At 38.1% G+C, this 17,713-nt stretch overlaps 1 protein-coding gene across 1 annotated transcript; it reads left to right on the top strand.

Moving 5' to 3' along the window:
- Nucleotides 1–7,683: 7,683 nt before the first annotated feature.
- Nucleotides 7,684–13,454, top strand: LOC138435843 (lysozyme C-1). Its single transcript, XM_069580954.1, has 4 exons — nt 7,684–8,091; nt 9,239–9,403; nt 11,442–11,517; nt 12,895–13,454. The coding sequence occupies exons 1-4, from the start codon at nt 7,896–7,898 to the stop codon at nt 12,959–12,961; spliced, it is 504 nt and encodes a 167-aa protein (XP_069437055.1). The 5' UTR covers nt 7,684–7,895; the 3' UTR covers nt 12,962–13,454.
- Nucleotides 13,455–17,713: the final 4,259 nt, after the last annotated feature.

Raw genomic sequence — 17,713 nt, 5'->3', positions numbered from 1 at the left:
CCCAAGAGTGGATTGCTGGGTTATATCATAAGTCCATTTTAATTTTTGCATGATTTGCCAGGCTATTTCATACTTAATAGAGAAACAAATCTGAATACTCTTCTGGAAAAAAAAAACAACTAAAATGGAAAATTTTCCATCACTTTTTAAACAAGATTATGCTTCATGATGTGTTTAAAAAATAATTTCTCAGTGATGAATGCCCCACTGTTATGTAAATTAATAAAGGATATTTTAATCTGACTTATGTGGGAAGGGAAATATTTGTTCATAATGTGAAAAAGAGAGTGAGATCAAGCCAAAGTTCTAATTGAACTGACCATGGAAATTTAAAGATAACAGAAATAATTGTACAAAGAAAGTATACACAAAGAAACCCAAAGCTTTCCACAATTATCAGTTGTACACACATTAAGAACTAATGTTTAAATAGTCTCTAATTGTTTCATGGCATTCCTGGCACTAGATCAATCTCTTAAAGAAAAATCACACTTCAAAAATAAATACATAAATTGGTTTTGCACAACTATATCAGTAAGTAAAATCAGACACGTGGTAAATAAATAAGTTACAGTGTGTTAAGGGGTGAGAATTGTGTTGTGATAGAATTCCTTCCCTTTCACTTCAACTTCAAAGTAACGTGGTAAATTGAAAAGGCCAGGGAACTGACCTGAATCTAAATCCCAGCTCTCCCACTCCCTATCTATATGTCTTTGGGCAGATGAATTTTCTTTCCAGGACACATATATTTTGATTTGTAAAATGGACACAATACCTGTATTTAAGACCCCTGTTTGAATTATGTCATTGTTGTTGTTCAGTTGCTCAGTCATGTCCAATTCTTTGTGACCCCATGGACTACAGCATGCCAGTCTCCTCTGTCCTTCACTATCTTTCAGAGTTTTCTCAAATTCCATCCAGTGATAATACTATCCAACCGTCTTGTCCTCTGCTACTTCCTTCTCCTTTTGCCTTCAGTCTTTCCCAGCATCGGGGTCTTCTCCAATGAGTTGGCTCTTTGCATCAGGTGGCCAAAGTATTGGAGCTTCAACTTCAGCATCAGTCCTTCAAGTGAATATCAGGGTTGATTTCCTTTATGATTGACTGGTTTGAACTTCTTGCAGTTCAAGGGACTCTCAAGTGACTTCTCCAGCACCACAATTTGAAAGCATCAATTGTTCAGCACTCAGCCTTCTTTATGTCCAACGCTCACATCTGTACACGTCTACTGGAAAAACCATAGTTTTGATTATACGGACCTTTGTCAGCAAAGTGATGTCTCTGCTTTTTAATATGCTGTCTAGGTTTGTCATAGCCTTCCTTTCAGGGAACAAGCATCTTTTTTTTTTTCTTTTCTCTTGACAACAACATCTTTTTATGTCTTATATATTGATGTGCTCCTATGTTGGACGTATGTATACTTACAATTGTTATATCTTCTTCTTAGGTTGAGTTTTTCATCATTATGTAGTTAGTGTCCTTCTTTGTCTCTTGTAACAGTGTTTATTTTAAAGTTTATTTTGTCTGATATAAGTATTGTAACCGACTTTCTTTTGATTTCCATGTGCATGGAATACCTTTTACCATGCCCTCACTTTCAGACTGTATGAGTCTCTTCATCTGAAGTGAGTCTCTTGTAAGCAGCAAATATATCAGTCTTATTCTGTATTCATTTGGTCAGTCTTTGTTGTTTGGCTGGGGCATTTAGTCCATTTGTATTTAAGGTAAAAATGGATATGTCTGTCATATGGCCATTTTGTTAATTGTTTTGGATTTGGTTTTGTAATGTTTTTTCTTCATTCTTCTTCTCTTCTCTTGTGATGTGATGACTATCTTCAGTTTCATTTTTAGGTTCCTTTTGGTATGTGTATCTATTATAGATTTTTGTTTAGGAGTCTATATTTATAATTGCTTGTTTTAAGTTGCTAATCTTTAGATTTCAAGCAAGCAGTCTTTTAATTTCATGGCTGCAATCACTGTCCACAGTGATTTTGGAGCCCAAGAAAATAAAACCTGTCACTACTTCCATTGTTTCCCATTCTACTGGCCATGAAGTGATGACACTGGATGCCATGATCTTAGTTTTTTGAACATATAATTTCAAGCCAGCTTTTTCACTCTCCTCTTTCACCCTCATCAAGAGGCTCTTTAGATTCTCTTCACTTTCTGCCATTAGAGTGGTATCATCTGCATATCTGAGGTTGTTGATATTTCTCTCAGCAATCTTGATTCTAGCTTATGATTCATCCAGCCTGGCATTTTGCATGATATAGTCTGCATATAAATTAAATAAGCAGGGTGACAATATACACCCTGTTATACTCTTTCCCCAATTTTGAATTAGTCAGTAATTGATGTATTAATTCATTACCCAAAATAGTCAAACTCCTTTCAATAGGTTTTCACATTCCAGGTCATCTTTTAAGTTTTTCCCCAGGGAGTTCGCAGGGACTCTTCTCCCTTCATCTCAATAATTTACCTTTTCCTCTCTCCTGTATTAGAACTCTGTCTCCTAGAACCCATATATTCTATCTTATTTGCTCTTTTAAATTTTTATTTATTTATTTTTTGGCCAAGCTGTGTGGCTTATGGGATCTTAGTTTCACAGCTAAGGATTGAACTTGGGCCCTGGCAGTGAATGCACAAAGTCCTAACCACTAGTCAGACAAGGAATTCCCAGGAATACATCATTTTGTAATTTTTAGAGACATATGCCTTTCTAAAGTACATTTTTTTTCAAGTGGACCAAAGAACATTTTATTAACAGATCTAAATACCTTTTGTTTCTATAAGAAGTCAAAAGCAGATAAACTTAAACATGTTTAGCAATTAATGTTTCAGTATTTTCTCTTTTTTGGCAATGATTTACATATTCAATGGAGGTACTTCATTTAAAGTTAATGTTACAAAAAGATTTTGGAAACTTTCTAAGTAGACATATTTTAGAAAGCATAATGATGGCTGCAACATTCATTTATAAACTTTTCTCCCACTTATATCCATTTAATTCATATGTTCTTAAAAATTATGCTTGAGTTGCCATGAAAATTTCATGAGATATTAAAAATTAATCATCAGTTTATTTTTCTTATTGAAAAACCAGGCAAGTAGCAAAAGTCACAGAAGCAAAGAACCTTAAAATTTACATATGGTTTTTTATCCTTACCATATTGACATACATTAAAGAAATAATTTTTATTATAAGTTTAGTTCTTAGACTGAATTTATAATTTTATCATCTCAAGCATCTAGCGGAGGTAACATAAATATATTTGATAAGGCTTAATTTATTTTATTTTTTAAAATTTATTTATTTGGCTACATCAGGTGTTAGTTGTGGCATGCGGGATCTTTATTTGCACACATGGGATCTAGACCAGGGACTGAACCTGGGCCCCCAGAATGGGGAGCATAGAATCTTAGCCACTGAACTAACAGGAAAATCAAATGACCAGTCTTAATGTAAAAATTGCTTCTATTTTCTTTAAAGCAATTAAATAGAGCTCTTTCACAAGTTTTTAGGAAAACTATCCAGAGGGAGAAAAATATCACACACACATAGCATACATACATAGACATATGTAAACATATAGATGAATGCAAAGACACATCTTATAGCTTTCATTTAAACATCATAGCCACATAGTAAGTGCATGTGTAGCTCAGTTGCTCAGTTGTGCCCAGCTCTTTGCAACCCTGTGGACTGTAGCCCTCCAGGCTCCTCTGCCTATGAGATTCTTCAGGCAAGAACACTGGAGTGGGTGGCCACAACCTCCTCAGAGGATCTTCCTGACCCAGGGAGCCAACCCTTATCTCTTGCATTTCCTACTATTGGCAGGCAGGCTCATTACCACTTGTGTCATCTGGGAAGCCCCTATAAAAGAATAGTGATAGTGAAGTTGCTCAGTCGTGTCCGACTCTTTGCGACCCCATGGACTGTAGCCTACCTGGCTCCTCTGTCCATGGGATTTTCCAGGAAATAGTACTGGAGTGGATTGTCATTTCCTTCTCCAGGGGATCTTCCCGACCCAGGGATCGAACCCAGGTTTCCCGCATTGTAGACAGATGCTTTACCATCTGAGCCAACAGGGAATAGTCATATGTAAATGGCTATGGTTTTTCCAGTAGTCATGTATGGATATGAGAGTTGGACTATGAAGAAGGCTGAGCACCGAAGAACTGACGCTTTTGAACTGCGGTGTTGGAGAAGACTCTTGAGAGTCCCTTGGACTGCAAGGAGATCCAACCAGTCCATTCTGAAGGAGATCAGCCCTGGGATTTCTTTGGAAGGAATGATGCTAAAGCTGAAACTCCAGTACTTTGGCCACCTCATGAGAAGAGTTGACTCACTGGAAAAGACTTAGATGCTGGTAGGGATTGGGGGCAGGAGGAGAAGGGGACAGCAGAGGATGAGATGGCTGGATGACATCACGGACTCGATGGATGTGAGTCTGAGTGAACTCCAGGAGTTGGTGATGGACAGGGAGGCCTGGCATGCTGCGATTCATGGAGTCGAAAAGAGTCGGACATGACTGAGCGACTGAACTGAACTGAACTGAAATGGTTTCTGCCAGGTGGAACAAGTTAAGCTCACCCACTAAAATGGCTGAAGTATTTACCAATATTTGTGGATAAGACTTTTAGATTTTTACTTGTCTTTAAAAGATAATCTTATGGAGGCTTTTGGCAAAATCTGGAAATATCAAATAAAGTTTGTTTTTAAAATCTCTCTCGGTTATCATTTTTTCCAGTCCCAAGTTTGCCTTAAGCAACACTTATCTCTTTGGATGCTTACATTTTAAAGATATGGTAAGGTCAATATTTCCGAAGTACTGAGAAAGAACTGTAAGGTTTATCGGAGAAGGAATTCAGGGGCATATTTGCTTATTATCAGAAATCTAAGATAATTAATTACTATAACATTTTTCTTTCCATTAGCAGTAGGATAGGATAGTTCAATGATATTTTAAATTTTTAAAGTTTTTTATAGGGCAGCCCCAAAATACAAGAAGGTCTGGACATGGGGGGGTTAGCTTACAGAGTAATAGACAATAAATCCAGACTTTCTGTGCATTTTCTGAACCTTTGTCAAAGCTATTTGTGGCTATCAATATTTATGTAAACATCACAACTGCTTGAATGACGTCAGCAGCTCTTAATGTTTATTTTCTGAACTTACCCTCCTAATCTTGTTAAGAAAATGTTTTGTTTTTTCTTACACTAACCAAGGTATTCTTCTATAGCTATCTTTTCTTTCTTTTTTCTTTTTTCTTTTCAATCTCATCTTCCCATAAGTACCAATAGGACCTTTGTTCAAAATGCAAGCTCTCTCAAAAACCTTTTTAAGATGTAAAAGTTCAAATCTTCAATATACCTCTTTCAACTGTGACTCCAAACCAGTGAGTCTTTTTATGGCTTAAAACCAATATTAGGGCTTACTCATGGACACAATGGGGCTTCCTGGGTAGTTCAGTTGGTAAAGAATCTGCCTCCAATGCAGAAGACCCCAGTTTGATCCCTGGGTCAGGAAGTTCCCCTGGAGAAGGGATAGAATGCTGCCGCTGCTGCTGCTGAGTCACTTCAGTTGTGTCCTACTCTGTACGACCCCACAGACAGCAGCCCACCAGGCTCCCCCATCCCTGGGATTCTCCAGGCAAGAACACTGGAGTGGGTTGCCATTTCCTTCTCCAGGGATAGACTACTCACTCCAATATTTTTCGTTTTCCCTCATGGTTCAGACAGTAAAGAATCCATCAGCAATGGGGAAGACCTGGGTTTGATCCCTGGGCTGGGAAGATCCCCTGGAGGAGCGCATGACAACCCACTCCAGTGTTCTTGCCCGGAGAATCCCCATGGACAGAGGAGCCGGGTGGGCTACAGTCCATGGAGTTGCGAAGAGTCAAACATGACTGAGCGACTAAACACACACATGGACACAAGGGCTATCCCTAAGAAATGTGGCCCTCTCAAGATGCAGAGCCCCCAAGAGAAAGTCTAAGCAAACAAACACCTTCCATGTCTCAGGCGGCAATGAAACCTCTATCTCTCACAAAGTGAGACACCTTAAGTCTCTCATCTCCTCACCTCCGATACCAGAAAGGTGGTACTGGGATGAGAGTCTTCCCTTCACGAATCAGGCAACAAAGGCAGAGCCTGTTCATAGAGGCCCCTTATGAACTGAGACTCTTTATTAAAACAAACTCCCCTGAGTGTTCACATGGCTGAATAAAGAGAATGCTGCCTGTCACTTCATGTCTTAGGCTCCCTGCTGGCTAGCTGCTGATGCAAGCCTGACAGACAACCTGTACCCCTAAAGTGGCAGAAGCCAGAGGGAGTATTCTCACTGGTGACAAAGCCAAGTTCTCAGGAAATAAAACAAAACAAATGGAGATTCTCATGGTTTTTCATGCTTGTGACAAATGGCAGAGACAAACGAAAACATGACTCTTTCTGGGAGGCTAAGAATCAATAGCCATAGGTGTTGATTACCAAAACCAAATTCATAAGAGTCACAATTAAAAATCTATTTTCAATTTTTTTTTTCCTCCTGCCAGTGTGCATTTGGAAAGGAAGGGACAAGGAGAAATTGTTATCCTTTTTCGTCTGTGCACTCTAGACAGAAAGCTAGGAGACTGACATGGTAAGAATTCTTACCTTCTACTGGTCTGTTGTCAATTAAACCATATCTCAGCTATAGTCTCCAAGAACAGTAAAGTGTTCTGGCCTTTCACTGTCCCATCCTCATCACTAGAAGCCGTACAGGAGACAACATGTGTAACAAAAGACAGTTTAACAAGAGAAAAGGAAACAAGTATATTAACATGTACATTTCATGTATACTTATGAGAAAGGCCAGGATGAGTAAATCAAAGAGTAGCTGGAATTTGGACTTAACAGATCATCTTTACCAGAGAATAGTAAATATTTAGAGGTGCAACTAGACAGAGGAAAAGAGTACTGGGCTTCCAAGGGTGCTGAATTTTAGGATGATAAATACATTAAAAACTGATAGGCGATAGTAGCTAGTCAAAATCATTGTTTTGTAGAATCCTCTGGTGCTATCTTGGGGCTGGTAAGTATCTGGGGTTTTGGTGATTAATATCTGCACAAATTTATGTTCTGCTTTCAGGATGATAGGGGGAGGGCAGAAAACTTGTCCAGGATCTGCTTCTTCAGCTCAAAATAATCCTTGTGCCAAAAGGGAAGATTTTGGAATGGCATATTCTGTGATTCTTCTATAGATTTTACCATCCTGCTTTTTCACTTTACAATGACACTATGTTCTAACATGGAAATGTGAAGTAAGACATTGTCAGATGGAGTTAGGAATGTTGTTCACCGGAGGTTTATTTATCGTACTATGACATTGATTTATAAATTAAGAATTTATAATAGACACCAAAAGAGTAAGTATAAGAATCTGGCTGAGCAACATGGTGTTGTGCTATATACCTATCAGAATAACAGGCAGTGTGTCATGTTCTTTGTGAAAAGTGTATATAAAATAATTTTAAGTGAAAAAAATGAAGACAACATACTGAAGTCACATAAAACAACTTAATGTAAATGAATGTTAATCAAAGATGGGAGTTCATTTTCAGTTGAGAAAAATGTTGGTTCAGGTTTTTTTTCTGAATCCTTGCTCAACTTCATAATAAAATAGGAGGAATTTCCTCTTTGGGCAATAGTGCTAAACCTTGTTCTTTCTTTCTTAATGTCTTTAAGTAATCTCACTTCCTTATTTTCTGCAGACTAACTCTTAGGGTATCAGAATATCTTTCTTCAAACATAAGAAGGAAAATGTTTAAGTCAGTGGACCAATAAACTGTTTCTGTTTTCCACATGTTTCAGAGGGTGGAGCCACCAAACCAGTGAGATAAGAGGGGAGTGAAAAGATGTTAAATAGCAAGTCTGGCTCACCCTGGTCAGTCTGGACATTTGACTTCTCAGTCAACATGAAGGCTCTCATTATTCTGGGGCTTCTCTGCCTTTCTGTTGCTGTCCAAGGCAAGGTCTTTGAGAGATGTGAGCTTGCCAGAACTCTGAAGGAACTCGGACTGGACGGCTATAAGGGAGTCAGCCTGGCAAACTGTAAGTTAACTCTTCTTTCTCCTTCCAAACAGCTAGCCAGGTGTGGAACTAACAGAGGATGAATAATGAGCAAGGGACTTTGAGTGAATGGGTTTTTCTTTGTTGGAGGGTTTGTACGCTTGCCATGGTTAATAACATCAACTTGCTCCTTTAGAATAGATGTACCAGGTGAAGGACTGAGGCATGAGAGGGCCATTCTAGTCCCTCTAAGCATGCCAGCTGGCACATGTAGGGTGATGATAAAATGTATTTCAGCACCTCGAATATGTGTCAAGCCCATGGTGTTTGACTCTAGCAGTTTGGCAGTTGGGTTCTTCTAACCTGAGTAAGGCAGTATTTTTCTCATTTTTAATTCCCTTACCAATGTTGGGTTTTTAACAGCAAGGTTTTTAAAAAGTTACATTAAACTCTCAAAACAGGGACAGTAGGAACCTATTTCCCTCAATTCATTTCTATAATAAGGATCCCTGAAATACACCAGGAAATGACATTTTATTGTGCTCACCCTAGTTGATTATTTTTCATTTCTTCCACAGAATTCAAGAAATGGCCTTAGGAAAATTTCCTCTGTATTGTAGTCTATATTTTTCAATGTCATCACTGTATTTTTCATATTGAATTCAGACATCTCCCTCCATAACTATTTTTGAGTGAATGAGCAAATGGCTAGATGGATGGATGGAGGAGAGTCTTTCCTATTCTGTGATTCTTACTGTCTAATTTGGTACCCAAATTCACCTTCAGGGTCATAAGAAATTTTCTCTCTCCCAGAGAATCCTTATTTTTCCTAATAACATATTTTTCCTTAATGTGTGCATCTGCTGCTAATGACCAAACCCACTCAACTAATCTGTTGGTTTTGCTATTCTAGGCTCAGTATTAACTTAGGGGTATGTGAAGGGCAAGAGCTATTTTAATTTTTTTAAATTTATTATCTTGTTTAATTAGTATTACCAAATGATTTGCTAATAAAATAATTCTCTTAAGAGAATTCCTAACATGAAAGTGTTAAAATATTTCACAAGTAAGTACATCTTTGTACTTTTAAAGTAAGTTGTTAGTAAAGTAGGACTAAATAGAACTGATTGGGCTATGAAGTGTAAGTCATCTCATGTTGTTTTTCAACTAAAAATACATTTTTTTCCAGGGTTATGTTTGACCAAATGGGAAAGCAGTTATAACACAAAAGCTACAAACTACAATCCTGGCAGTGAAAGCACTGATTATGGGATATTTCAGATCAACAGCAAGTGGTGGTGTAATGATGGCAAAACCCCTAACGCAGTTGACGGCTGTCATGTGTCCTGCAGCGGTAAGACAAGATGATGTTGAGTGATAGCTCAGGCCCCATCTGGTTACACCTGTAAGAACAGAGATTCAGTACAAATGAAAATGTCTTGAAGGCTTCTCTGGTGGCTCAGATGGTAAAAAATCTGCTTACAGTAAGGGAGATCTGGGTTTGATCGCTGTTCGGGGAGAATTCCATGGACAGAGGAGCCTGGCTGGCTACAGTCCATGTGGTCGCAAACAGTCTAACACAACTGAGCGATTAACACTTTCACTCATCATGAAAGTTGGCTGTTTGCTAACATACAAGAGTTTCTTGAATGACCTAGCACTTTAGTATAACTGAACTTGTTGATGCTTTGTAAAGGACAATGCCATTCCTCTTGTCTTGTTTGAGAAGGTTTAGGGATAATTAGGTTTGTGTGTGTGTGTTTTTATTTAATATACCCTCCTTTATTGGAAAACAAAGGATTACTAGTTAACCAAAGAGGAGGAATACCTGTGGTTCCTTTTAAAAAATTGTTTTTACTTTTTATGAGTATATGTTTTAATTATATAGAAAATGAGAAACATAACTATACAACCATCAGTATGGTCATCATGTACTTTAACAGTTATTCACATTTTGTCATATTTACTTCTATGTATATAAACTGTATGTATGTGTGTGTGTTTTGGCTGAGTAATTTAAAGTGCATTTGAAACTCTAAATTCTTGAGCTTGCATTTCCAAAAAATACAGTTTGTATTTAAATACTGTCATTGTGACAAGTTAATTTACAGATTTGTTTAGCTGGGCTAAAATAAATTTTCTATTGAGTTCCTTTTAAAATAGAGATGACATGCAGTGTTTAGTACATAAAATATTGGTGAGCTGATACAAATTTATATTGCTAATTTTTTACATATTAAAATTCCTAATAGAGAAATTAGTCAAAGAATATTCTTTTGTATCATGTTAATTTTACTTTAAAAAGCATTTTGTATTATATAATAATCTGTGGTCACTGAATAAAAATTCTCACTATCCAGAGATTTATGATAACTGGTAAGTTTTGGTATCCACATCTTTCAGAAGATACATCACTCACATACATGAATGTAGAACTATATTATGCATATTTGTACCCACATACAAGCATGTAAGCAATGTATGTCAGCAGAAATGAAATTATACTAAACTTACTGCTTTATAATATGCTGTTTATTACACAAAATTATTTTATCAACAAATACCAATCTTTATTATATTTCAAGATGAATAAATTCCACTAAATAAATATTCTATAATTTATCAATCCAAATCTCACTGATAAACACTTAGGCTGTATTTTCCCCTGTTATTAATTGATATGAAACATCTGTACACACATCTTTGGGTGCATCTCTTATTATTTCTTTAGAATAAACTTCCAGTAATAGAATTGCTGAGCCAAAAAATGCTGGACCCATTTCCCCTTGGTTGATTTAGTTTTGTTTCAGTAGCTCAGCTGGTAAAGAATCCACCTACAATTCAGGAGACCCTGGTTTGATTCCTGGGTCGGGAAGTTCCCCTGGAGAAGGGATAGGCTACTCACTCCAGTATTCTTGGCCTTCCCTGGTGGCTCAGATGGTGAAGAATCTGCCCACAATACAAGTGACCTGGGTTCGATCCCTGGGTTGGGAAGATCCCCTAGAGGAGGGCATGGCAACCCACTGCAGTATTCTTGCCAGGATAATCACCATGGACAGAGGAGCCTGGTGGGCTACAGTCCATGGGGTCGCAAAGCATTGGGCATGAATGAGCAACTAAGCACAGCACAGTAAAAAGAGAATCTTCTATCACATTAATCAATAATTCCAGAACTCCCAATGACTTTGGTAAATGAGAAACGAAATGCTTTAATTTCATGCCAAATAGGATAGAATGAAGAAGAAGTTTTCCCCCAACCTTCACAACATGGACTCTTTAAAAATAATTTTAGTTGTACTTTCCTTAGCTTAAGAAAATATAGCCTGTGGAACCTAAACTTAAAATGAAATCTCTAGGAATATTGTTTTCATTTCTCACCATTTGCTTTTCAGAATTAATGGAAAATAACATCGCTAAAGCTGTAGCATGTGCAAAGCATATTGTCAGTGAGCAAGGCATTACAGCATGGTACGTTGTTGTTTTTTTTTTTTTTCTGCTTCCAATTCTATTGAGATGTAATTGACACACAGTGCTGTAGAAGTTCAAGGTGTATGGTATAAAAGTTTGGCTTACATACATCATGAAATTATTATCACAGTCAGTTTAGTGAACAACCATTATGTCATATGGTTACAAAAAGAAAGAAATTGAAGAAAAAAAATGTGTGTGTGATGAAAAGTCTTAGGCTATACTCTCTTAACAGTTTTCATATATATATGAATTTTATGTATGAATATGTATATGAAATGTATATGAATATGAAATGAATTCACTAAATTCATTTATATGAATTTTCATATATTTCTTATTTTATACATATAGCAGTGTTGATTGTATTTCTCACATTGTACGTTACATATCTAGCATTTTTATACTTGGAAGTTTGTAGTACCTTTCGTTGCCTTCATCCACTTCACCACCCCTCACCTCAACCACAACCTGATTCTCTGGTAACCACATATCTGACTTCTTTTTTCTATGAGTTTGTTTGTATGTTTGTTTGTGTTTGAAGCATAATGGACCTACAACACTATGTTAATTTCTATTACAGACTATGGTTAGTGTTAAGCATTAAAAAGGAGAGCTGAGGGCTTTCCTGGTGGTCCAGTTGATAAGACTTTGTGCTTCTAAGGCAGGGGGTGCTGGAGAGGAAACCAACAACATCAGGTGTGGCCAAAAAAATAAGACGGTGAAGAGAACTGGGGGTTTTTTGGTAGCACCTCAGGGCACCTGGAATTTTAGCTTCCTTCTCCCCCACCAAGAATTGAATCTTGTCCACAACTTTGGAGGGGCAAAGTCTTAACAACTGGACCACCAGGGAAGTCCCAGGTGAGAGCTGTTTTACCCTACTCTTATGAGAGAAGCGAAGGAATATTTCCAAAGAACAAAGTATGCTACTGAGAACTGAAAAATTGAAGCTTTAAATTAATGCTAAACAATGTACTAATAGAAACAGTTTACTTTAACTGGCTCAGAATCTTATTCTTTAACTCTTCAATTTATTTTAGGAGATTCTAGAGTTTTTAAGATTCTACACACTCTACCTTGTCATATCTTGAAATTATTTTTGGAATTAAGTAAATATGGAATGCACTCTGCAGTTGTGTTGTGAACGCAGGACTCAACATTTGTGTTCAGCATTGTGTGCTCTAGTGAAGGCTGGTGGAGATTTGAAGTCCTTGGTATACATATCTCCAGTTGGCAAATAACAGTACTTGGATTTGTCTATAGCTTATATTTCATGTATTGATGAACTATTTTGTTCTCCCAAAGGATTTGAAGTATGTACATTACAATGAAGCTACGTTTTAGTCTTATGACCATTTGTTTCATCTTTCTCCACAGGGTGGCTTGGAAAAGTCACTGTCGAGACCATGACGTCAGCAGTTATGTGGAGGGTTGCTCCCTGTAACTGTGGAGTTATCGTCCTTCAGCTCATTTTGTCTCTTTTTCATATTAAAGAAGTGATAGTTGAATGAAAGTTTATACCACCATTATTTCAAACAAATAATGTTTTTACAGAAGCAGGAGCAGGTGGTCTTTCTTCTAAGAAGCTTAATGTTTATCTAATGTGTTAATTGTTTGATATTAGGCCTATAATATTTTTCAGTTTGCTAATGTAACTAATACCGGTGAATATTTGTCTAAAACCTTAATTATCAAATATGTCTCCAGTACATTCAGTTCTTAATTAAAGCAAGATCATTTATGCACCTTGCTGATCATGAAGGAATATAAAGAGGGATTAGATGAGCTGTTTCTTTCCTTAATTTTATTAGCATAGATTCATGCATTATGACCAAATTCAGAGGCAGATAAGTATTGAAATAACTAATTAACCACAGATATGAAATTATGCATGCTGTAAAAAATACAAACAATTTCATTAAAAGCTTTGCAATTCATTCCTTGTCTGTTTTGTTTAGATCCATTTAGTGTCTCTGAAGAAATACATATATATGTACTTGGGAAAAAATGAGCTGACACTTAGTATTTCCAACATTCTCTCCTGTATCCAAACAGAAGGATATTGCTAGAGAAAAATCCATAGGCTTATTCACAGATCTCAATTAACAACAGCAACAAAAAAATTGGTGGAACTGCACAGCTTTGGGATCTTAGTTCCCCAAGCAGGTATTGAATCTCCACCCTGAACAGTGGAAGCATGGATTCCTAGCCACCAGACTGCCATTCCTTTCAGTGTGGTTAAATTCATAACCGCAAATCCCAAATGGGCCCTTAAGACTGATTGGTGGTCACTTCTCTGCAAACTTTCTGTGCTGATATCCCCACTCTCACCCCAAAATGACTGTCACTGTTCACTTCTCTCTTTCCAAAGATCCAGCAAGCACCCCAGCTACTAGCCTTCCATACTCTACTCTCAGTAGACGACCTGGGCTCACACTACACTGACAGAACAGAATCAAATCATACAAAATTCTCCCCTCCAGGCCACCATAATAGTGTTGCATCTCTCCTTTGAGCCCTCCTTCCCTTCTTTCCCCTTTATCACTAGGATGTAGGGCCTCTGCTCTTGCCAATGACAGTGTTTCTACATGCAGTCTTCATCATACATAGCCCTCTCACTACTCCAGTTTAAGCTAAGTTTTTCCAGCATCCTGTGTTTCTTCCTCATTGCTGGATCATCCCATCACTGTACAAACTGCCCCAGAAAAGTTTCATCTTGCAAAGAACTCTCCATGGACCCTACCTGCCAGAGTTCAGCTCCATCAGCCAGGGATTCAACCTGAAGGGATGAGCGGTGTTGGCGAGAAACTGAGGCAGCCTCTCAGTTTTTCTTTGGACTGCCTGTTTATTTCAAGCTTATGATTCTTTTATACTTTTACAAAAGCATTAGGTCAGAGGTTTGATATTTTTAGTTCCCAGAGACCCAGATTTATTTTTCTCCAAAAATCATTGTTGCCCCTCAAAAGGAGTTCCTTCCTCAGTGATTCTCTTATCTACTTTTTCTCATGTGTCCTTGTGAATACACTGTAACTCATGCTAATATCTGGGTTGCATACCACATTCCTCAGTTTAATTCTTATCTTTCTAAGTCTTGTTTGCCCCTAGTATCCTAAGCTCAACATTTCTAAGAAAGGGCTTCTAGCTAAATATCTCTGAAGTCCCTAATCTCTATAAGCTATAGTAGAATATGTTAACATTACAGCATCCCTTAAATCTTTAGCTTCTAACTATTTTAATTATTCCTAAACCCTAAATTCAGCAAACTCCTTTGCCGTAAACACTTTTCTCACAAATGGGCTTCAGATAGCAATCCCTACAATGGCCTCAAGCTGCAGCCTGTGTGCTCACTCTGGAACACTTTATTGTAAAATTCCTTGAACAAATGTCAGTGATTAACTTTATGAATTATTCTTTGAGCACAGCTGCAGAAGGCTTTATGCCTTCTCATGCTCCTCTCAAAAACAATAAGTACCTTAATATTCTCTTCAGTCAACTCAGCCGAGGAAAGGAAAAAACAAGTCAGAATCACAAAGCCTAACTCCTTCATTCCGGGTCCGTGCCTACGGAACAACGGGAGGGGGTTTAGGGTTGTGCCTCCATTTTGTCAGTAATGCCTAACGCTGCTTCCAACATCTACATAACCCTCCAAGTACATCATTCTTTGCTCCCTTTTACAGCAGCATTTCTGGAATGAAATATCTATATTCACCCACTCCATGACCTCACCTCCCTTTCTCTTTTCGTCTCTTCTTAATCTGACTGCTCTCCTCACTTAGCTGAAAACGGCTCCAGCTTGACTCCTTCCAGGATGCCTTGGGGCTAGTTCTAGTGATCACCTGATTTCTGTTCATCCTACTTGATCTCTCAGCAGCATTTGACAAAGTGAATCACTTCCTACTTCTAGAAAAGTTTTTCTTCCTCAGCTTCTCCTCCTTTACATCCTACCTCATTGATGGCTCCTTCTCAGCCCTTCATGGCTAGCTGTTCTTCTTCTTGATTTTTAACTGTGGGAGTCCCCAGGACTCAAACCTGTAAAACCATCTGACAGAACAGTTTTACTTATTCATTTATTTTTCTTTTCTTGCCGAAGTATAACTTTCAAAAGAATAGAGTCTTTCCCACTCTTTAAGGAGATTAAAATAATCTCAGTGTTTCCCCAAATTTGCAAGTACAGTAAAGCCTTTTAAGTTTTCAGAACAGTTTGAGAATATAATGCCAATATGGTGCCCAGCAGCTCTGAATCCTTCAATATGCAACTCTCACAGAACCTCAGAACATCATCCAAATTAGGAGGTGAACACTGACAAATTAGGACCACTTTGTCATCAGATCTAGGCAATTTTATCAATTGTAACATAAGTTTTTCTTAACTAACAGGTATAATTCAGAATAACATGTTTAAATTGGTTGCTATATTTTTCAGTTTCCTTCACTCTAGATCATTTCTTCACTTTTTTCTTAACTTTTATCACTTTAACCCCTTTGAAGACCTCAAACCAGCTATGGTGTAAATGGCCTAGGGTTTTTCTGATATTCTCTAGAGTAAATTAGGTTATGCATCTTTGGCAGAGATACCACAGATGTAATACTGTGCTCTTTCTGTTGTATCTTTCAAGTGACATGCAGTTTTGAATATTCTATTATGATGTTCTCATCAATTATTTGATTAATGTAATGCCTGCAGATGGTGACTGCAGCCATGAAATTAAAAGACGCTCACTCCTTGGAAGAAAAGCTATGACCAACCTAGATAGCATATTCAAAAGCAGAGACATTACTTTGCTGACTAAGGTCCGTCTAGTCAAGGCTATGGTTTTTCCAGTGGTTATGTATGGATGTGAGAGTTGGACTGTGAAGAAGGCTGAGCACCGCAGAATTAATGCTTTTGAACTGTGGTGTGGGAGAAGACTCTTGAGAGTCCCTTGGACTGCAAGGAGATCCAACCAGTCCATTCTGAAGGAGATCAGCCCTGGGATTTCTTTGGAAGGAATGATGCTAGAGTACTCCAGTACTTTGGCTACCTCATGTGAAGAGTTGACTCATTGGAAAAGACTGTGATGGTGGGAGGGATTGGGGGCAGGAGGAGAAGGGGACGACCGAGGATGAGATGGCTGGATGGCATCACCAACTCGATGGACGAGAGTTTGAGTGAACTCTGGGAGTTGGTGGTGGACAGGGAGGCCTGGTGTGCTGTGATTCATGGGGTCGCAAAGAGTCAGACACACTGAGTGACTGAACTGAACTGAACTGAACTGAGGTACTTTGAGAAATTTTCTTCCTCATCAAAATGTCAATTTTGGGGTGCACTTACTATATCAGTATGGACACCTGGCTTCCTATCTTACTGCAATTATTACGTGTCATAATCCATGGCCATCATTTATTTCGATGCTAATATTGTCCCTGATTTGGCCAGGAGAGACTCTACAGACTAGCTTTGGTGTCCCCATCATTCTCTGGATACTTTTTTGGTTTTTCGTGTAAAGTGTTTTAATTATCCCCTTGTTCTTTTCCTCCTTCAGCCTGGAATCTTCCACTTCTCCCAAGAACCCTTATTTTAAAAAACCAGCTCAGAGTAGTTGAGTATTATTGTTTGCCTATCCCATCAATGATAAGGGCTATAGAATGTATGAATTTACATAATTTTTATCTATTTAAATTGAATTCATATAATACCTCCAGTTCCAGTCTCATACAACTAGGTTAATTGTAGTTTTTTTCCCTTTTTCATGTTGGTAACTCCCTTGTATGCTGCTGCTGCTGCTGCTGCTAAGTCACTTCAGTCATGTCTGACTCTGTGTGACCCCATAGACGGCAGCCCACCAGGCTCCCCTGTCCCTGGGATTCTCCAGGCAAGAACACTGGAGTGGATTGCCATTTTCTTCTCCAATGCATGAAAGTGAAAGTGAAGTCGCTCAGTCGTGTCCGACTCTTAGCGACCCCATGGACTGCAGCCTTCCAGGCTCCTCCATCCATGGGATTTTTCCAGGCAAGAGTACTGGAGTGGGTTGTCATTGCCTTCTCCAACTCCCTTATATGACAGTGAGAAATCAGGCACCCATTGTCTTTAATACCCTTGAGGTTTATTGTGAACACATGCATATTTGATCAACTTGACTATTTGTAACCAATCTCCCAACACTGCCACACCATGGATTTGATGCTGCGCACTCAGGCTTTGATACCTCTCATTGGG

Source organism: Ovis canadensis, chromosome 3 (genome assembly GCF_042477335.2).
Source record: "Ovis canadensis isolate MfBH-ARS-UI-01 breed Bighorn chromosome 3, ARS-UI_OviCan_v2, whole genome shotgun sequence".
Lineage (NCBI taxonomy): Eukaryota > Metazoa > Chordata > Mammalia > Artiodactyla > Bovidae > Ovis > Ovis canadensis.
Note: the sequence above shows the minus strand (reverse complement) of the source record. Positions and strands in the feature narration are given on the sequence as shown.

Bases quoted from the DNA above. Each gene is read 5' to 3' on its own strand.
- LOC138435843 (XM_069580954.1), top strand. From the start codon at position 7,896: ATGTTAAATAGCAAGTCTGGCTCACCCTGGTCAGTCTGGACATTTGAC. The intron at 8,092-9,238 runs GTAAGTTAACTC...ATTTTTTTCCAG, and splicing joins GGGAGTCAGCCTGGCAAACT to GGTTATGTTTGACCAAATGG. The intron at 11,518-12,894 runs GTACGTTGTTGT...CTTTCTCCACAG, and splicing joins GAGCAAGGCATTACAGCATG to GGTGGCTTGGAAAAGTCACT.